At 36.9% G+C, this 22,841-nt stretch overlaps 1 protein-coding gene across 3 annotated transcripts in view; it reads right to left on the reverse strand.

Moving 5' to 3' along the window:
- The window catches only part of BABAM2 (BRISC and BRCA1 A complex member 2), a 161,843-nt gene that overhangs the window by 124,367 nt on the left and 14,635 nt on the right, over positions 1–22,841 (reverse strand). For all 3 annotated transcript variants that reach the window (XM_040059272.2, XM_040059271.2, XM_040059273.2), the window contains exons 3-4: positions 17,247–17,323; positions 5,133–5,227 (exon numbers count right to left, since the gene is read on the reverse strand). In XM_040059272.2, coding sequence (XP_039915206.1) covers positions 5,133–5,227; positions 17,247–17,323 — 172 coding nt within the window. The remainder of the gene's footprint in view (positions 1–5,132; positions 5,228–17,246; positions 17,324–22,841) is intronic.

The raw sequence follows: 22,841 nt of genomic DNA on the forward strand, positions 1-22,841 counted from the left end.
CAGAATCCTTGTTTGGGGATTTCTCATTTTAAATCCAGTACTTACTCAGCTTGGCAGAGGGGCTGAACCAGATCAGCTCCAGAGGGCCCTTCCAACCCTAACTATTCTGTGATTTTGTGATTCTCTGAGGAACAGTGTGGAGCTCATACACCAAAACCAGATCACAATACATTCAAAATTACCTTTTTTCAGATCTGTCTTCAAAAGGAATGCTGCACTGGCATGAGTCTATTGTTCAAAACCGTGGACAAAAATGTATACCATAAGCGCCAACAATACCAGTAAAAAATCCTTGGGAAAGTTTCTGAATAAATTACTTCTCTGATCATATAAAATGAGATTTTTTTTCCATTGCCTATCAACACCAGACTATATGTACCAGTAACTATATGTATATATATATACACGTTTGCACACATACCTCTATTCCCCATACCTCTATTCCTGCCAAACAGGCAGGATCAATAGAGAAGAACAGGAATGAAAAGTTTTCAGAATTAATGTGTGTTTCAGAAAATTAAATGTTAAATAACATGGGATTATATATAATCAAAGCACATATTGACATATTAAGTCAAGACATGGCTGAAAACAACACAATACAAGGGAATATAAACTAGTTCAAAATAAGGAAAAAAACCCCCTTCTAATAACTGAAGGATCCAATTCAGCATTCTGTTTCACTTAATTTCCCCAAGTTTGACTGAAGCCAAAGTAATTTAAAGCTTTCAGTACAAGAGCCGCAGGTTAGGGGGTCCAAGAATGAAATCTGCTGCTGCCATTTGAAATAGAGCATACACATTCATTTCTCAGACAAGCAAAACCCACTGCTGTGGCTTTGTATTTTAAAATCACACTCCAAAAACCATTGAACTCATTGCCCTTACGGGGAGCTCTCACACTAGAACACATAACATCTGAATCTTTGCTAACAATACGACTGACAGACTTTTTAGAACATAATAGTTCAAACAGCATTAGTTAAAATAAGGGGTGTTTGAGCTTTTTTGGAGTTACTGTGAGCAGGGGGACAATTAACACTGTTAAACATGTGTCTCATGCACTTGAGTAAATGAAGAACAATTAGTGGAAGAGGGGGATATTTAAAGGACCTCTTCACTACCCATTAAAAGGTAACTCCGCAACCAACAGAAATAATGTTTAAGACTTCGAACAGAGACACAGAAAAAATACAACCTTCACGACAGTCCTCATATAGCCAAATGAGTCTAATAACCACAAATACAAGAACTTAAAAACAAACACTGGTCTGCACAAGATATGGAGAGTGACAGCCAATACACTTGAGTAGCACAATGAGCTGAATTAACTCCACAGTGACTGGAACCTGTGCTCAGTATCAATAAATACACAAGGGAAAACAATCTTCCCCATGCTAGATATGGCCCTGAGAACTGCAGTGACTTATTCTCTGAAGATCCACGATGACAGTATCTTCCTCCCATGCAAATACAGCATTAAGTATTCCCACTAGGAATATGCTATACACTAGCCCACAAGGATATATTCAGCACTTAGTAGGCTTCAGGAAATGCTCGTGTCCACTTGCTTCCATTCCCACTACGGCTCCTGAAGACTTTTTGATAGCAATGGGTGGGCAGAATAGTTCTGGGAAAACTAGCTGGGGACCTGAAGTAGAATACTAAGACACCCATTTCCTTGATCTGAGAGTTACCTTGCTTATACTTCTATTGCATCCTCTTCACCAAACAGAAGATAATTCAAAATCATTGGAAAAATGGGGTTAACATTTTGAATAAGCACTTCAGCTATTAACTGGCTCACATTAACAATCAACTAAGCTAACATAACAAACAATTCTTGTTACTCAAACTGGCGTCATTGTAATGAGCTCCAAATTAATCTCATCCGTACACAATCACTAATCTTGTTGTGTGCCAAATGAATTTTTAATCAGAACGGAGTGAATCATAGGTTGTTTTTAAAATACATTTCTAATACTTATCATCCAAAATGAATAAACACTAGAGCAGGAAAGAACTTTTTTATTTACATTCTGAGAGGCTGATTTTATTTATGCATACTATACATGCAAGTATCAAATGCATTTGATAGGAAAATATTCTTAAAGACAATAAAATATAAATTTTTTTCTGTTTAATAACTCTTTGAGCATGAACAGCACCACCAACCTAAAAAAATTTAGCCCCATGACTGTGAATAAAACCGTATGACAGACCAAAAGGACTACTTGCCCCACTGTTGAAATGCTCCACAACGCTGACATCATCGGCAAGATCAGCATGCACACAATTAGACCCTGCGACCAGTAGAGTAACCACTACTGGTAAGACATGTAACGAAGCACATACTTTGCAGTGCTGAACTTGAGACTCAAGCTGAGCTTCAAATCCAACTGACTTTAATGTTTGCGCCAGACACAAAAGCAAAGCTAAATTTCAGTGAGCATTTTCAACTTGATTCTGCAATTGCAGTTATCAATTCAAGAAGGTATTAGCCCTGCTTCTAAAACAGAAGTACTCAACACATCGGTCTACGGCTGAAATACTGGCCTAATCATTCAGGAATTCCCTGGGAAAAACAAAACAAAACATGAACTATTCCTCTACAGCACTCACTTTTTAAAAGCAGTATTTCTGGAATCTTGCTTTAGCTCTCTGGCTAACAGCTGCTTAACTGAACACCTATTACCATGCTCAGATGAAAACCTAACTGGAAGGTCTGCCCATGGCCATGGAAACTGAAGAGTGACTGAAACGATTTGCAACACAGCCATTCAAATATCTTGGCGGAAGCCTACTGACAGCCTCCATTAGATCCACACGAGCCTGAGGAATCTGGAGTACCTGGTTCTCCTTTCAAGCTAAGCATAATGCCTGGCTCAAACCATCTAACAACATGTGATGACTTCTTGGAAAACAAGACACTCAGACAGATGAGAGCAGTGCATACAGGCTCAATGTCAGAATTCCCACATATCCAATGGCATGTATTACTTAGAGACTGTGCTCCTCATTGAATAACATCTACATGCTTTTGTGCGTGGTAGAGTCTGTTTTGATTGCCAGGAACTGTTGCATTAGAAATATTTGAAGGCTGCACAAGATTAAAAGCATTAAATTATGGTCAATGTGCTAATCTGTATTTTACTTCTAGTCAGTAGATAGCTATGTTAAAACATTTAAGAATTCTACTAATATCTTAGAATTCATTAAAAATTATCTTCATTAAAGAGCTCTCACATTTGTGGAAGAAAAGGGAGCTATTCAAAGACTTAGCAGAATCAGCAAGTTATTCTTAATGCAACACTCTGAAGAAAAAAATCTCCAAACCATATGGAACATAAAACAGTGAATGCAAAACCAAAGGTACAATATATAGACCACAGCTGCAAGGTGGGAATAACATGTTCCAATATCATCAGGAAGAACTGAAGGTTACATTTACATAGTGAATGCTTCAGCAAGGCATAATGACCAAAGGAACACTGTTGGCTTGCAGATTTCTTCTTTGGTTTGTTCTAATTACTTTCAAATAGGCTGGTTAATATCTCATTATGTATCAAGAAACAAATGGCTCTTCCAAATTGCTTTCCAAGAAAAAAGACAAGAAATTTGTTCTGTGCTGAGGCAGAAGAAAAGCAACACTCCCAAAAGAAGCAACCCCCAAAAGAATTAATGAACAATGTAAGAAAGAAAGAAAAATAAGGATGTTTTTATCTTTGCAGGTTTTCCTGTAGATCACAACTGTTAGTGACTTCATTTCTCATGAGAAATATGACACTGTACCTCTCTCAGCAAGCTTCTCCATCTGAATAGCATTTCTGAAAGATGTTCCAAATTATATCTCATTTGCCATTTGTTATTACTTTCTGTTTTCCAGTACATTAAAAGTTGCTTCTCTTTTTTTAATATCAACTATAAAAAGTAGTTGCTAATGTGAACACTTCTCTGGAGTTTGTAAGATTGTGAAACAAATGAGAAAAAGAGGAAAATAGAATTGGTAAATAAAGGTGTGTGAAAACAATTCTAGAATTGCCAGAGAAAGAAAAACCTTTTTAATAAAGCAGCATAATGAAATAGCTGTTCATCAGTGCCATGCCTCCTACTCAAAGGAGTCTGAGAGCTTAACAGCAAAATGACCAGGAAAATAAAAGTATGACATTTACCTTCAAAAGTTCTATTAGGTATGCTAAAAATAATTATTAAAACTGATTACTCTGATTCTTGTATATAACTTACTATGAAGGGAAAAGTAAAACCAAAACCCAACACTTGTAAAGCCACGCATCAAGGACATGTTCAACCTCCATCATGACACCTGCACCACAGCACAGTAGCCACCAACTTCCTTTGGGGAGCTCTGCTCTGGAGATGTGCTCATAAAGCACAAGAGGAGCTGCAGAGGAGGGCTCTGCATTGTCTCATTAGTAACTACTACTAAGTTGTGAAAGGGAGAAGTATTATAAAAGCATAAGCACTGATAGCTTCTTCAAACAAGGTTTTACTGCTCGAGGCTAACTGTGACTACTGAACAAAATGCTTGGTTTCAGGTTGTGGTACTTCTTCTGTAGTAGTAAGGCTGTAGAGAAGTATCTTCTCATTAATTTTTGTTCATCCCACCTTTTAGAAGGTCATTTCTATGTCTAGATAACCATAACACATGAACAGATAGCTTTCTTTGACGCAGTGGTTCACCTAACATAGTAACTAGATATACCCTTCCTCAACAGAAAACAAAAATCAACAATGTGACGTCAAATTACACTACTTTATTTTAGAGAGAAATGCTTTTAAAGACACAATTCATCACTTTTTTTCTGAGACAGATCATTTAAGATAGACAGATATTAACTAGACATATTTTACAGATATTCTAAATAACGATTATAAAGGTAATATTGTCTTGATTAAAATATTTTAAACTTTGCCCACCTTCCCCACCCACCCCCCAGTTATGGATTCAACTTTAAATCACTTTAGAAAGTAATGTGTTTACACTCAAAATACCAGTGAGATGAAAGGTGTGTTTCTTTTTTATTTTGCACTGTTGTAAAATTCCTGTTGCTGAAGCTTTTCTAAAAAAGCCTCTCTGCAAAGTGTAAGGTTCTCCAACAGTAAAGTACTTACATGCAAGGCAGAAGGATCTGGCAAAAACTCAGCATCCTCTCCAAAGATAAAATCTGGTGGCAGGTCAGGATAGTGAGCATTAAAAATTATATCCCCTGAAAAGCAATAATGAAAACATTGTTTGCACTTTTATATATATATATATATAAATAAAAAATAAAATAACCACATAAAACACCCATTTTTAAACACTGAATTTGACAGCTATATTACATATATTTCATGTATATAGCCATATAATTTTCACAAAATTTAACATGCAAGATAAGCATCAGATGTTTTGGGGGATGAAGTCAAATTCCTGAGGCACAGCTTCTTCCTCCTCTGCAAGCAATAAAACATAAAATACAGTATTGCTTTGTATCACAAATGGCAATTCAAACACTACTGAGGGTTGCCTCAAAACACTGAGTTAGAAAAGTGATCTTGTTCTAATAAAAAGTACCATATTTAGATGGCTGTGTTTTGTCTATTAAAAGTCAATTGCAAACTACTAAGATCACGACTTTCAAAATACCAAAGCTTTTAAAAATTAGTAGCACTTACTCCCTCTCTTCTCACCATCACCGCCAACTCTTAGAAGGAAGAATACACAGTTCAATAGGAACCATTCCAACTACCCAAATTCTGGCCAAGAGAAATGCAGTATAGCACATTTAAATGGAGAGATGAAAATTAACTGAAAATACAAGACTACATCACAGCTTGGCACTGAGCTCTCATCTTGCTAGTGTCACAAGATAAGCAATTAAAAGAAATTTGGGTTCTAGTATTTCACTAGTACGCATACTTCAGAGTTCATATAGATCAAGAGGTGGTCATATGCATCTGAGCTTTCAAAAAAAACCCCACCCACTGTTCAAGAAAAAAATTTTAAAACAAAAATAAGTGTTTCTAGCCTTACTTGTCTACCTCCCCATCATTCTTTATGACAATACGAAAGAATAACTGAGCTTTTGCATAAAACAGATTTATGAGGTAGGAGACATTAGGAAAAAAGACTGCCAGCTATGTGTTACAACTTGTTTAAAATCCACACAGAAAAGTAAAACCAGCATGGCAATCCTTGTAAACAATTCTCTTCAGAGAAAGTTACACCACTTTTTAGTTCTTAAAAAACCGTGAATGCAGAACTGGAGAAAAGCATTAGATTAACAAATCTTGCAAAGCCACACTGCTGGCTCAGTGATGTCACCATCTCAAGGCATTTAACATGACAGTTTTAATTGCAGATACCCTGCAAACTTATCTTGGCCTTAGCTGGAAGCAAGGATGCCATGAAGATTAATCGCAGAGGAAGAAGGCTCATGACCAAGAAGCCACTGGCCAGACTGGAGTAGGTATTCTCTACAGTATGGCTCCAAATCACAAACTCACTGCTCATGCAACGAGTAGAGCACAGTGTGGGTTTCTCCTCTCCGCACTCCCACCTTCCTTTCACAGCTGTCAGGAGCACGTGTAAGTATGGGGTGCAGAAAATAGCAGAGGTTTGCCAGTTAAAATTCCCAACACACTCAAAATAAAAAAAAAAAAAAAAATAAAAAAACCCACAACACACCAAAATAAAAATAAAAATAAAACATTTCATTTCATTTAAATATCATTTAAAAGAACAAGACGGGCACCAGTCCTGGAGGAAAAGGCATAAAATTGCAACTGGAAATGCATCTATATTAAGTAAAAAAAAAAAAAAAAAAAAAAAAAAAAAATTAAAAATCCTAGATTGCCTAAACTGTAATACAGCACTGAAGAATTCAGAAAAGTTTATGTGTACTAGGTTGGATAGTTCCTACACCACCAAGATGAAACCCTTCTCTTGATAATTACTGCAATTAAAATATCACGCCTGGCTCCTTTCAAGAACCTCATCAATTTCTACAGAAAGAGCAGCAAACTTGAAGTTATCTACTGAAGGAGATTCACCTTAATACATTCTTTGTCTGAGTTTTGAAAGAGGCATGTTATGAATAACTCCACAATGAAAAAGCCTGGCTTATGACTGAGACAGCCCAGTGCTACTCCAAAGGAAAGGACTGTATCTGTGCTTCTGCCATGCTCCTCTGTGATGCTAAGTAACTCATTTAGCACACATTTTTCATACTGCAGGTGCTAGCTGCATGCTCTTCATTCTCTGCATTCCTGCTTTAACAGAGTTGGTGAAACAGAGTAGATAGATATATCTACAGCTCACCTCACTTATGAGCTGCACTCCAACTACACACAGACTAAAAAAAGCTGCTTACAATAAAAGGATCAAAATAACAGCATATTTTTGATGTTACACCTCCATATTTGGTAAGTGAAAAACTATTACAGAACCCTACATCATGAGGCAGTTTCAAGACTCTGCTTGAGTAGTGAGATTGGCAATAAACCATTTCCACCTCTATGAGGTGCACAGTAAGGGGTGAAGCTCGGGAAAGCTGTGGCAGTAGGAGCACCATGGAGGTTCAAGCAGGTACAAACGCTCCCCTTTCAGAGTGAACTCACAGCAGCTCGCAGAACACCATTATATGCAGTGCTCAACAGAACAGTAAAAGAAAGTTGGAATCATTAGTTTAACATGCTAAGTGGTAAACTTTAACAATTTGGGGTTCAGGTCATCATATGCCACGCCGTGATTCATGCTGAGGGATCAGGGACGTGAGGAGGTGGTACCCTCTTCTGACCACTCAGCTCTGATGTGTGGTCACAGCGAGGTCAGACTCATCATGTCACAGCTGGACAAACCAACCTATTACCTATCTCACCAGCTCATATTTGTTCTTTACCACCTTCTGTCAGACCCCTTCTTCCACTACACATCAGTGGCATTATGAGTCCTTACCCACAGTGAATGACCAACTACACAGATACTTGGATTTTAAAAGCGCTCATGATCTACTGATACCAAGGAACTATTCAGGTACAACAGACAGAATCCAGAGTAAAAATTAACATAGTGATATTTGATTTTCTGTAACTCATAATTATTCGTAATTGCTAAAATTACTTCTACTTGTCCAGGGTTTGGACTTATTAAAGATTTGACCTTAGAACAAACTTTTAACATATTTAAAAATAGAAAAAAATCCCTCAGTTAAATCTTATTCTATTTGGTCTCTGCCATGAATCCAAGGATGTTTAGCTAGTTCCCAAAACAAAAGAAAAACCCCTTTTTTTAACTGTATCAGACATCCATACACATCACCCCCAGCGTCTCCAACTTTTCTGCTCTTTTCTCTGCCCTTCCATACAGTCTCACTTATGACTTGCTTAATTTACATACTAGAACAGAAAAGGTAACACCTTTGACTTAAAAGGCTGAGGTACCAATGAAGGCGTTTCCCTATTCAAAGCTATGAGCATGAGTGATTTTCCTAAATAACTGCAGCAAAACCAGCAACAAATCAGCCTACAGATTAAGAGAATCAATCCTAAAGCTGAGTTTTGTTCTTGTTAAATATCAAAACCCCGAGAAATTAAAAGTGCACTTAATAGTTTGTCTGGCAATGCTATGACGTGTAAACAAAAATCCTTCATTACACTCAAAGGTATTTAAACAATCAGATCAGCAAACACAAATCTGTTTTTTCACATAAATATTAACAAGAGCCTCTGCAGTAAGCTTACAAAATATAAGGTGCTAAGTATTTTGAATCACAAGTTAACAGTTAGTCTTGACCTAATAGAAATAGCCATTTTTATAACAAGTACTGTATTTAATCCTTACATGATATTATCTGTAGCTTACCCTCTTCAAATATAACAGTGCTGGGGTAAATAAAAGTAACACTTTTAACCAATAAAGTCATTTGCAAAATTAATGTACTTAGAGTTTGAGAAGAAGTTACCATTTTAACCCCGGAGGAAAAAAAAAAGAAAATAATCACTATAGTCCTGCATTCTCTGCTCTTCTCAGCCAAATGACACAAATACCATTTTCCTTGCATGTCCAGCACAAGTTTCTAGTTTTGCATATGTTTTAACTCTGTTTCTCCTTATTCCCTCACTGGAAGACCAATTATGTGGTACTCCACAGTACTACTGCCCATGACCATTCCAGTGTAAGAGCAAGGCAAGCAAAACCGTCACACTCAGACCATACTTATCTCATTGCTGTAGATATAGCAGCCCATAATTCGATGGAATTACATTTCCAATTTTCCAGAAATACTACTTTCTCTTCCTTTGTTTCTCCTCAGGCAAACAGCATTAAATGTTGAAATATTTTATTTCACAGACTTCAAAAGGAAAGTTAATTTGCTCCCCACAGAAAAAAAGATAGAAACATTGATACTTAAATCTATAATTTCTTTTAAAACCCACATGGGCTATTCTTTTCTCATCTATAAAAATGCATAAGCAAATCTAAGAGAGGAATAAGAATTGACTACAAGTAAGACAGGTGTTTCTCAGCAAGAAAGTGAGAAATTTCTAAAATCCCTACAATTGCTTTCCACTGGCCTATCCAGTTTTTCCTCTCCTGCTAACTTCATTTTTGAGGTATTTTTCTTCTTTTTTAAACCGTACTATAAATTTGTAGTACTGAAAAATGTCTTGCTAGGAGTGCTACAGCATCAACATCCCTGGTTAACCAACAGCAGCAAAATTAGGAAGCTGCCCACCAGTTAACTTCCCAAACTCTACTTTTGAAAGGATATCTATATGCTTCAGTTTATTCTGACACCAAGAATTTCTAAGTCAGCTCTAGGTACGTAGAATAAATATGTGTGGCCATTGCAACCTAGAATAACACCAACTGAACTGGAATTTGCTGTGAAGGAGATCAACCCATTTGGCTTTTAGGAAATCCAAATGCATTCACACAGATAGTAAGGCAATTGCTGAAGCAAGAGAACAAACTGTGCAGAATCAGTTCTGGGAAAATACATTAAGTGCTCTTGTTGAGTATTAAAAAGGAAAAACCAGTAGAATTATATTATTCATCAATTCAAGATTTTAACCTGTCTTTTCTAATAGCCATGCAAACAGTAGACAAGAACCACTGATCAGCCTCTTCTACAAACAAATTCTTACCTAAACCAGCCAGGTTTAATTGTCTTTACAGATACAAAAATCATCAGTTACTCACTACAACCTGCAACCAAAATACTCAGTCAGTGAAGTCAGCAGTATGAAATTATTCAAATTAACTAAATGCAGACATGCCTGGAATCCTTGCCACCGGGTTCCACGCTAAAGAATTTGAAGCTCTGAAGGCTTCAAGTCAAAAACAGTAATACAATAGCTATAGAACCCTTTTCTAATTGGCTGGCAAAAAAGATTAGTTCCTGAAATGACAATAAAACTTGTTAAATACAAAAATACTACTACTACTGAAAAAAGATACATGAGTAATTCTATTTTACTGTGGTACTGCTGCTGACAGGCTATTCTTCTCACAAGTAAAAGATGTTTTTGAGCTTAATTTCAGACTTGATGTGCGAATCAAGATAGCAGAAAAAGAAAGGCAGAAAAGTCAGCTTAAAGACTCAAAATCATCGCATAATAGAGGGACAATTTGAAAAAAATATATTTGATTGCATTAGAAAAAAACAAACTTCTCAGCATTTCTGTGACACTCCAGAAGAAATTCTAGCTACTCCACTGCACACAAAGCTGTGTAAGATCAAGGGTCCATGAACTTTTAAGTTCTTTAGTCTCATCTGAGATGCCTCAGGCACATTTACGGCAGCTATGGCACACGGTTTTCAGAGAGATCATGAAGCTAAAAAGGCCAAGCAAGGTATTCTTGGGAGCCTCAGAGTTAAGACACCTATAGTTAAGTTAATGAATCAAGTCCCACTTTTCCAACAGACGGAAGAAATACACAGGAAGAATTTGCAGGATATTATTCTTGGACAAAGGGTTGCAGGTGTGCATCTTATTTTTTCCTTTGATTTCAACTGACAAATGCTGCTGTAGGAGGAAAAAAAAAAAAAAAAAGAGCTCTAAGACTACAGAAAGTATGTTGTTTCGTAAAGGGGGCAAACCTGCAAAAATGGAGTAACATTAACTAAACTGGATCCTGAGCTGAGCAAGAAGGCATCGAGACAATCTCAGTAACTTGCAGTTCTGTAGCTGCTTTCTCAGAAATCTTAGCACCAGAACTGAAGTGGGCAAAGATGAGAACAACAGATAATTCAAGATCGGATAAGATACTGGTAGAAATTAAAGCCAGGCAATAGTGGAGAAATTAAAACAGAAACACTGGGTAGGTGAGAAAAGGAAAGGTAAAGGATAAACAGGTTCAAGCAAATGGACCATCACCAGTACGTGCAGCCCAAGCAGGTGAAAAAAGAAGGAAAGTGCAAGGTACCAAGGCACTACAGCAATACTGCTGTGGAGGCCTAATGTAAAATCTTTTAAGCCTCTGTAAGTCCACACTTGTACATAGATACTTCCAAGGTCGCTCCTCTTGATGAAATAATACACTAAGACTCACAACTGCAAAATCTTCTGTAATTTACTTGCTCAAGAGAAGACCAGAACATAAGAAAAAGTGAACAAAGAACCCAAGCAGGAGGAAAATGATTATTTAAAAGGGGAAAATATTGTTGTAAACTTTGTATTCTAAGAATAAATAAGATTAGACTCTCTCTTGACACTCTTATTAGGTACATTCATTAGATAAAATGAACAGGTTACTGAGGGAATAAGATTTATTACTCCTGCCACATAAAGCAAGATTCAACTAAACTTCAGAAAATATATTGCTTGGAAAAATCTTTGGTAAGTTGCAAAGACCTAGCAAAAAGACATTTATCACACAGGTAAGGATAACACCTAAGTATAATCTGAATTATAGCAACCAGAAAGTCCTTCTCCTAAGAGCCTCAACCAAAATACAGCCTGTGTAAAATAACCTAATGATGCAAAAAACACTAACACGTGCATTGCAGCAACATACTTATGGGAACCTTATATCTTACAGTAACTTGAAAAATCATTTTTGCAATTGTTTATTGGCACAATAAATAAGTGTTTAGCAACTAATTTGGCAAAGCAGCCTTTAAAGGGCCAATAAGGAGGTCGGGCTGTTCTCTATATATATCTTTTTGTTTGTTCTTAATTACTTCCTTAAAATAGAAAGCCACAAGAAGACTGGATGAAAATTACTGAAAGAGTTCCATCACAGAAATAAAAACAGATAAAACTTTGTACCATGTATTATGGGCAATATTCTTAGACTGGTTAGGCAGCAAGACTGATTTCTTCCTATAAGGCCCAAAACGAAAAAGAGTAAGAATCTAACAAACAAAAATCAGAAGCAAAAAATGAAAATCTAAGCTTCAAGTGAGACAAAGGAAATGTTCTTCAGGATCAAGGAAACCAAAGTGGTGGCAGTAGAACCCAGAGCTATAATCCACTCACATAAAAACAGTGAAAATCAGACAGAAGATGAAAATACTAGAGTTCAAGAGGCCACAGGGAACAGTAGCACTGGAAGGGCAACACATTGTTTAATCACTGTGAAATTCCAGATGACAGCACTCAAGGTCAGAGAGAGAAGGAGGCATCAGTGCCTGAAAAGGAAAATGTGAAGAGCAAAAGCAAAAAAAAACCCAGTCAGATTCCCTAGCAAGCAGCAATGAAAGCCTGAGTGGAAAAGGAAAGCCAAACCCAAGATATTCCAAGCTTTTCTGGAGGAAAAAAAAAAAAAAAGTAATCTGATACTAAATGGCATTTTTAAATTATAAATACTATGGCAGCTTATAATTCTGTTTATTCTGAGAATTTCTGTTGATATCTGCATTGATTTTTTATCAACTAAGACTGAAATATCTCCAAGAGTTACAGAACACTTCACCTTAAAATACATAAATACTTCCTTAGAAAGAAGACTGAACTTTTCTAAGCAGATACTGCGATCCAGTTAGCAATAAAGGATAACTGCATACCACACAAAGTAAATTTTGTCCTAGAAACACAGATTCAACCTCTTACAGGGTATTACAGACAATCTTCCTGAAATTAAAATTCCAATTAAGAATGCTGAAAAACTCAAATACAGAGAAAAGCATGGAGTTTAATGCAACAACACTGAGTACTGGATGAAAGAATAAAAACAATATGGCCATCTCAGGTTTCAACTGAGAATCCTAGCGAGACTAGGCTCAAGTTTTCTAAATATTCCCACATGAAAACAAACAAAAAAAAAGTATTTCCCTTAGAGAAGTAAATAAAGTAGAAGGGCCTCCCTGAAAACATAACTTGAAGTGTGATGGAAGACAATTAGTATGACAAACGAATTTATCTTGAACACTGGCGTAGTATTTTCTCCAGCATAAAATTATGGTCCAATCTCCAAGGTCCCTGTCTGGAGCTGAGTAACTGCTCAGTGTAACATTCCAGCAGTCCTGCATACATGCAAAAGTAAGGTGAACAAGACATCTTAAAAAAAACCCATTACACAGCCAACAAGCCATTCTGAAGTCACAGCGTTTGCTCCTACCATAGTTTACAAAGCAATTATTTACCACTACAGGTAGTTAGCCTTGCCTGCAAAGTATACTTCTCCTTTTTTGAGAAGCTGTGACCTTTCTGATCTTTTGGAAAACAGGACTGCACTGTGCAGTTACACTTCCCTAAAGCTGGGCACCAACAAAAAGCTGCTACAAGGGTGCCCGTGCAGTGGCAGCAGTTATGATTGATGATATGCAAAGACCTAATCTGTTGCAAAGAGGATGTAACACAAACCACAAAGGAACTACACACTTCAGCCTGTATTTGGTACCACATCTGAAGCCCATACACTGGAGATCCTGAACGCTTTCAGCTAATCTTTTTATTCTGGCAGATTTCGCAACTTTCCTTTGCAGAAATATTCTGCCCTTGAAAGATAACATATCTAGCAACAGCCTACAACAAAGCACCTAAACATCTCTGTTTGCATACTATGGCTGTCTTCCCCTGCCATTGTTACAGATCTAAACACAAAATTATTAAAGCTTTCTTGAATCTGCTCACATCACTATTTATTCCACACGCTGTGTGATTTAATGATTCACAGCGTTTTCAAACATGTAACACTGAAATGTGGAGGTTTACTATCACTTGAATTCACAGCTATTATCAGACACCTCTGAAAAAGATACACTTGTTTACACTGTTTTCAGTTGTCTTTGTTAAAATATATGACATGCTCTGTAGGCTTTTTGTTGTTGTTGTTTAATTGCGTATGTGATATAAAAATATAAGAACACTGGAGAAAAAAACCCAGATTTCTTGGTACTGAGATTGAACGCATATTCCATATTTCTAGGTACTTTAACTGGACTAAAGTCATTTAATATATGAATATAGTCTTTATGCCTGTGCATATGGGCATTTTAGTCTATCCATTTTCCTTTATGAATCAGGAACAGCTTCATCCTCTACTTGAAATAAGACTTACATCTCTCAGAATGTACAAACATGGCCCTGTATAAGATGGTCCCATAGAACATGATACCACTCTAGAAAGCATGTCATCTAGTGAAACTTATTTTGACTTGATCATAGTCATCAAACAAGACTCAAGTGGAATCTACTACACATTGCAGAACGTATCAAGACTCAACAGGTTGAATTTACTACACATTTTAACAAATTTTAAAATAAAAGTTCTACCTGGGAGGGCAGTTGGCTTCATACAATACAGACAATACTTACGAGACTCCTGAACAAATGCAGAATCACTTGTTTTGTCTTTAAAAGAATTACTAGCTAGGACTTAAAACTTCCAATTTTATTTTGTGAGAAAGAATAATTAGTAAGCCTCTTGAGTCATAATTTCATATATTTAGAAAAGTCAATATAGCTATAGTAGGCTGATACATGAGCCTGGCTCCTCTCTTAAACACCTGAGTAAGCTTCCAGGTCAACTTCTGGGAAAGACAGCTTTCCTTACAGGTGCTAAATAGAAGCTTTAATTTACTTCTAGAATATAAGGAGCTTAATTGTGTTGACTTCTGTTCATAAAGGATAAGGACTTCTAGTGCATGACACAATGTAAAAGAACCAGCCAAAAAAACCCAAACCTGCAGAAGGAATTCAATAAAATTCTCAATACTTAAAATGTCTTGGAGAGCTAAAGCATGTGTATGATGCAGTCTAAATGGATACTATCAAAGCAGTGTTTTAAATGCCTACTGTGGTATATGTCCTAAAGTTAATTCGTGCTAAAAGATATAAAATGTAATGCAATCTCTGTAAGGATAAGTTTCAGTTTCAATCCCGTATGTTAAGAGTTAACTCAGAGAAAAGTAGCTCAGAAAAGGCACAGGAATTTCTCTTGCCTGAAAGACATGGAAGGGACACGAAAGAAAAATGATTAGGATTGCCAGAAAGGGAGACCCAAAAAAATGCCTCTGCCGGGAAACGTTAGAAGAAGAACAATGACGACGGAAAAAGGGGATGAGAGCCCGGAGACACAGATGATTACATCAGATCGATATCTAGACCGTCTCCTCCTGAAATTAACATCTCCACACCACACCTGGCCACAGCCATTAACGGCACTGTCCTCCCCCTCCACCCTACTCAAACTCTTAGAACTGGAACATGAATGTTTAATGAAGATGCCTCGGAGGAAGAACCGTCGAAATCCCGAGTTTCTCTCAGCGATCCAGTGTATAAAAAGAGGCTGCTGCAAGCCAGAAATGTGAACTTGGGGGATAACAGACTGGCAGAGTGTGTTATCGTTGTTCACCCAGCGGCGACCCCGGGCTCGACACTGTCCTTTTAATTGTGGCTGTCTGAGACTGTCATTTTGTCTCTCAATAAAATTCCAAATTTTGATTTATCGAATTTGGTCTATCGTATTTATAACACCTACCATTTCTGTTCACACCAAGTACCTGCTCCTCCAGACAGCATACTCTGATGGACTCACAGGATAGCTAAGGCTGGACAGCACCACTGGGGACTGCCTAGTCTAATTCCTCAGCTCAGAGCAGGGCAAACAGAGGAGATTGCTAAGGGTCATGTGCAGCTAGGTTCCGAATAGCCCCAAGAATGAACATACACAAACTACACAAGCTCTGAGCATAATCTGTTCCACTTTTTGACCATCCTTGAAAAATAATTTTTATTGTGCTTGAAAGGAATTTTCTACATTTCAATTTGTGACCATTTCCCTTCAGTGACTGCAACTGAGAAGAGCCAGGCTTCTTCATTTATCCCCATCAGGTACTTACAAACATTGGCAAGATTTGCCCTGACCCTTCTTTTCTTAAGATGCTTCAGCTATTTTGGCCTCTCCTCATACAACAAATCCTCCAGTTCTTGGTCATCTTTGTAGTCTTCTGCTGTACTCATTGCAATATTTCCATGTTGCTCTGCCAACAGACAGACCAGAACTGGACATAGTATTCTAGGTGTGGCTTTACCAGAGTTGCCCTAAAACTATAAATGCCAAGCTTTGAATTTTACTTTATCAGAAATTCTTCATCCTCTCTCATTTTTCAGTTGCTAGAGACAAAACCAACACAACCATTTTTTCAGCAGTGGAACTGTTTAGAAAACATTACTTTCTAAAAATATACAAAAGCAAATTTTATTCTAAACCTTTGAAATAAAAAAAAAATAAGACAAATAGAACATACACTAAGAATGGGCAAATGAACTAGCTGTGTACAGGTTCTCTAAGCATAAAGATGATTTAACAATACCATAAATCAGAAAAATCAAATTCACATTTCTCTAATCTGGTCAATTATACCAGTCATTGTTTAAAGATACCTAATAAAATAGCAGACTAACATCTTTTATTGGAGCTTAATAAATAATTATTCCTAAAAGAGACAGAAAGAAGCAACACAAAACATGTACAACTTATAAATGAATTTTAAAATGGTCATCGGATTATCTTAGTCATAACATTTTATTAGAAATACCAGGGGTGTAGGTTGTGACTTTTGGTTTTTAGAACTCATTTTTCAAAACTGTAGTCTCACAGAAGCCTTTAAACTTATCTTAAATATTACATATTCTTGGGAGTTGTTTGTTCTTGGAACTGAGGCTTTAAGAGAAAACAACAAACACACGCATTTCAAAACTCATAAAGTTAGACAGACACACTGGAAAATTAGCGAGACACAGAACACTGAAAGAAAAGCCAAGATGCAACTGCAAGATTTTTTAACTTACATTTGAGCGTTTCTCCCGCATAAGGGATATGCAGTTTAAAACGATCACAGCTGGGTCCAGGGGTCAAGGACGTACAGCTAAAAATGAAGATAAGAGAAGAAAGAATGAGCTAAGCAGTTACAGATGGTAGCAAACACTAACATTATTCTACAGGATACAAATGACTAATAGTAAAGATATTGTGACTACTAGAAATACTCATCCTTATGATTCTGAGAAAGAGGAAAAAGCGGGAAAGATGCAGGAGGCCCATTCTCTTTTGAGCAGCAGTTCTCACAATAGCATAAATGTTAGGATTTCTGCCAACTCTCTCCCGTTTTATAAAGACAACACACAAGCAAAATGCTCTGGTTTGAATGTGCAATCAGAATGCTATCAATTAGTCAGTCCAAGCCATCAAGTTCTGTGCTTTGTATACAATTCTGCAAGTCACAACTCTGTATGTCACAGTAACATGGCTACCTGCTCCCTATGCCTGCCACCCATAAAACTGGGATCAATCTTCATTTTAAGCAACTAACATTCCACTAACATTTATTATTTTTTTACCTATTATAACATTAATATTTTCCCTTGTGGAAACGTTTCACAGTAGCCTTCAAGAGGGCAAGTTTCAGAATCAGCTATGTGGGGATGCAACAACTGAGCATGTATGTTTTCGGTCTGTGACTCTCCTGCTTATCAAGCACAGGAACAGCAGCTGGGCCTCATGGTGGCGAGGGAGCATTTTATGAGTAGAAAAGTCACTGGAAAACTGTTTAGTGCCTAGGCCAGAGATGACCAACTTTTTCCTAGCTTTTAAGTCATAGACCAAAATTTTCAATTAAAAAGTCTCAAAGTCTCGGTTGCAAAAGGAGCAACAGGGACACACATTGTTTCACTGGAAGGAATGATCTCTCTGCTGTGGGCTGCTGGGCATATGACGAGTTCCAGGAGCAAAAATGCTGGAAGCCCTTAGAAGTCCATTGCTTTATGCTTCTAGGGATCTTGATAGCCCTGAATCTTCTCACCAGCTTAATATTAGTGAAAATTCCATAGCCCCAGCACAATTCTTGCAAGCCACCTAAAAATCAATGCTGTACTGGTCAATGCCAGAAAAAACAGTGAGTGACAAAAACGTAGACAAAGATAAAATAACTTGCTAAACTTATGTATCAGGTCACTGGTGGAGCTCTAACATATGCCACTGACAACATATTGAAACAAACCCCACATTTACTGGGCTATACACACAGCCAAAAGCAGCAAGATGGGTAGGCCAGAAAATTGTCAAAAATTCTGATCCTACTTTGTCAGAAGCAACATCGTAACTCCTGCAGCTCTATCTGTCATACTGCAGGAGAGGCATCAGGGCAAATGGAACAATCCTAACCCTCACACGTACTCAAAACGGTTCAGAGAGCCATTTCTCTCTGGTGTTGGCTCTACAGCCTCCTTTCCTCTTGCCACTTGAATGTTATGGAAACCATATGCACTAATTTCAGACTGTTTATATGCAGCGAGCTACATTTACTACAAATTTGTGCCTGCATGTAGCTTCCTCAAAAAGAAGCAGCCATGAAACTACAGATCAATTATCTTAAATGGAGTTTCCACAAAAAATACTAGAAAACATAAGCAAACTACTTATGTGCAGCTAGAATCTAAGATAGATACAATTAAGAGCCACATGCAATTAACAGCCTACACTGATTGAGCAAGAATACACCATATTTTTTTAGTATCACTGCAAAAATTAGATAACTGTCCTTTCAAATCAATAGGAAGAAACACATGCCCGATCTTGCCATCTTGGGAGAGCACCATGAGAAGCAATCTCGAAAGACATAATTTAGCTATAAACTATCTACTATCAGGTATTTGAAGACTTGAATGGAAAGCAAGTTTCAAAAAAAGATTAGTTCACATCTTGCTTCATCCAGGAAGAATGCCCTGACTTGGTTTTCTTCTGTTGGAGTAATACTTCATGTTTTATTGGAAGACTGATGATGGAAGAGAAATGATGCTTTGTGAAACCTGCTGATGATGCAAATGGGAAAGGGAATACAGCATGTTGGACAATAGGATCAAAGCTGAAATATGTTTTGATTTAATGGCTGTACTACTTATTTTAAAATTTCATCTAGGTAGGGCTTATCGAGAAAAGTGAGCATCACCAGCCTCACTACAAGTAAAATCAACTTAAGAATGCAAAAGGTTGGATCCCTAGTGCAACAGAAACGAGAGAATATAATTATTTTCCAAGTTGCACTTCTTTAATAGATGAGAACAGCAAAATGGGAGTGCCCAGTGTTAGGATGTTTTAATGGCTGTGGATGAATTTAACAGCTATAAAGACATTACTAGCTACTTCCAAATAATATCTATGGCTTACAACAAGTATAAGGACAATTCTAGGAAGCATACCAAAAAAAAATAAGAAAAAGAAGTGCAACATAAAAACCCTTTTTCAAGTTCTAAAATATCTCTGCAACTTCATTTAATATTTAATGAAAATTTCTTTCAAAGTATCACAGGTCACAGTCTGAGACATTTCTCAAATACCATCAAAATTACACTGTTGTTAGCTTTTCAACAGACACAAAAATTTCTGATCCTGAAAATACTCTACAATCTTTTCTTTTCACCATTTGGAAATACTTAAGGAAAGTACAATATTCCTTAACATTAAAATAAAAGCCTTATTTAATGGTAAATGTCCCTAAAAGCAATACTAAGTACTTTCCTATATTATTATACTGCACTAGAGATGTTTTTAATTTTATTGGTCTAGAAATGATCGAAAGTGACAGTATTAACATTTTTTTCCCCCAATTTGCTCTGGCTGGGCTGCATAAGAGATTTCAATAACTGCAATAGGCTGAGCAACCAAGCAGAAATATTATATACATACATTTGAAAGGAGGCAGTTTCTTTTTAGAATAAACAGCAAAAGAACAGAACTCCTACGGCAAACCAAAACTTTGGTACATACAGGAGTCTATGTGTGACCTTATTTCAACAGAAAGCCCCAAGTAATGGCCTGGCTATCGACATTATCTCCTGCTTGAATTTCCTTAACACACAGAACCCCTTACAATTATATACATATAATTGACCCTGAAACATGACCTCTGTCTTTTCCAAAATGTAAGACTTTTGTTTCTTGGGCATGCAATCCTTTTCCTTAATGTGGTCTAGACAAAGTCTTTTAAAGATTACTTGTTGCCCTTTCTTTACAGGGAATTGACATATAGAACAATAATACCTGGTGTTGAAAATTAATGTCATAAGCTGACTCTATCTCATGATATATGGGTGTGCTATCTCCCTCTTTATTCATGGAAAAGTATTACACTGGTTTGCATTTATTAATTTAAGTAATCAGTATTTTACATAAGAAAGCCACTGAAGCAGAAATTAATGTTTTGATGCTCAGAGCAGTGATACATCTTAGTCTTCATAAGATGATTAATGCTATACCACAAGATCTCCCACAATGGTTTCCCTACTAAAATATCAAAGAATCAACATCTTGAAAAGTTTCCGGGACCAAGGAATACTGTTAAGTGTATTGCTTAAAATCATGTTGACCTATTCAAAGGGGCTATGCTGAGACTTATGGTTGGAAATTGGTAGATGGAACAGAGTACGCAGCAACCACAACTGAATACAGTTCCCCTTCACAGCAGATTTTAGCAGAGTTCCTTGAGCAGATACAGCAGATTAACCTCAAGCTGAGATACATTACATCCTCATAAAGTAATTATTCCAAGTAGGAGACAAGTAGAACTTTCCTTCGTTGAGTGTTTGATGCACCTTACAGATCGTCTGTGACTATTGGGAAATGGTTTCTTTCACAGTTAATACAACACACGTAAACTAAACCCGTTCTTATTCAAAGTCATGGTCAGCACCAGATGCTTAGTTACAAGTGTTCAGATTCTTCACCAGTCACTAAAGGAAATAAAAAATACTATCCAAACAAAACAACAACAACAACAATACAAACCAGGAAAGTGACTCAGTTTTGCTGGTTGGAATAAGGCCTCAGTCTATAACAATAGGTATAGTACAATGTATTTTTCTGCAAAATGGATCCTTCTTCCCAGAGCATCCTAAAAGCCTTTAAAAATCCAATTCTACTTGAGTTTAATAGCAAGGTTTCCTCTTATACCAGTGTATTTGTGATTATTTTGTTGAATTTACACTTATTCTGTTTTGATTAAGCTCAAAAAACCCCAACCCATTTTGATATTTTATAGGATTGAAGTCACAATGATGTGGAGAGGACTCTGATAACCATAGATTTCAACACCATCTTCCCATCAACTAGTTTTCTAAAACCATCACTTGAAAGCATTCCCAAGAGAAGCAGTTGGGCTCTGATAAGACCTTATCCAAAATTATGTTCTGTGACAAGTGAATGGATCACAATGAAACAAAAGCACAAGTGTTTATCACCTTAATCATGAAAGTCAAGAGGTGGATGGTTATTCTATCCAAACACTTAAAAAAACTCTCACAAAAACCCAAACCCACCAAGACCTCTCTCCAAACCCAGCACTTTATATACAAAATAACAGTCAGGCTTTTTTTTTTCATGCCACTCCTAAAATCTCCTGCTTAGAACCATATAGAACTATAGCAAACATCCAGAGCTGTACACAGAAGTCCAATAGCTCTACAGGAAAATGACTAATCTCCTTCTTATTTCTTCTTTTTTTAATTTGTGGCATAGGTGTAAGCCCAAACAGTCACATAAGAGTTATCTGATTACTATCATATATACTGATTAAATAGCATGTAATGCATTTAGTCATTCTTCCTTCATAAATCACACAGAAGCTTTACTGCCTTTACTATGAGAAGACAAATCATCAGCGAATTTTACTCTACAATAGCAAAGTCAAATTAGACTAAGAATTTTAGCCTGTATAATTTCAGGAACTTAATATTGCCACTGCCTAACCTGAATAGTCAGAGATGCAAAAGCTCCTTTAATCTTATGATGCTTAGGCTGCTACACTTGCTGCTCTTGAGGATCAGTACTTCACTGGAAAACAGACAACTTTTTTGTTCACTGGACTCCTGGTGTAAAAGCCAAGAAAGCATCACACTGCGTTAGAGACATCTCAATGGAGAATACAGCTAAAAACCAACACACACACACAAATAATAAGAAACACCACAAAGTCAGTTCTGACCACTGGCTGTATTCCCAAGCCCTTCCACCATACCTAGGATATGCTTCCAACTGTTCCTGTGTCATATAAAGACATTGCTATGGGAAAAGGAGGTCATGTTACTTTCATAAGACAAGAGGCTAAGAATGAATATTATTTTAGGAATGGCGAGACAGTTCAATCAGAGTACCTGTGGCTGAAGGTTTTGCCAGCAAGAGTCAAATACAGTTCAGAGGCAAAGACAGGTTGATTGTTTGCTACTAATAAGAGGCAGCTAACTCAAAATTCCACCCAAAACTCTTAAGTGGCATTTGCTAAGAAAAGCACCTCCATTTTCAAATCCAGTAGAACAGCCTTTGTCAATGCCTTTAGATTTTTATTCCCTGCAATTTTTGTAGATGGAAATCTGCTACAGTGTTCATTGAAGACA

The sequence above is a fragment of the Hirundo rustica genome, chromosome 3, assembly GCF_015227805.2.
Source record: "Hirundo rustica isolate bHirRus1 chromosome 3, bHirRus1.pri.v3, whole genome shotgun sequence".
Taxonomy (NCBI): domain Eukaryota; kingdom Metazoa; phylum Chordata; class Aves; order Passeriformes; family Hirundinidae; genus Hirundo; species Hirundo rustica.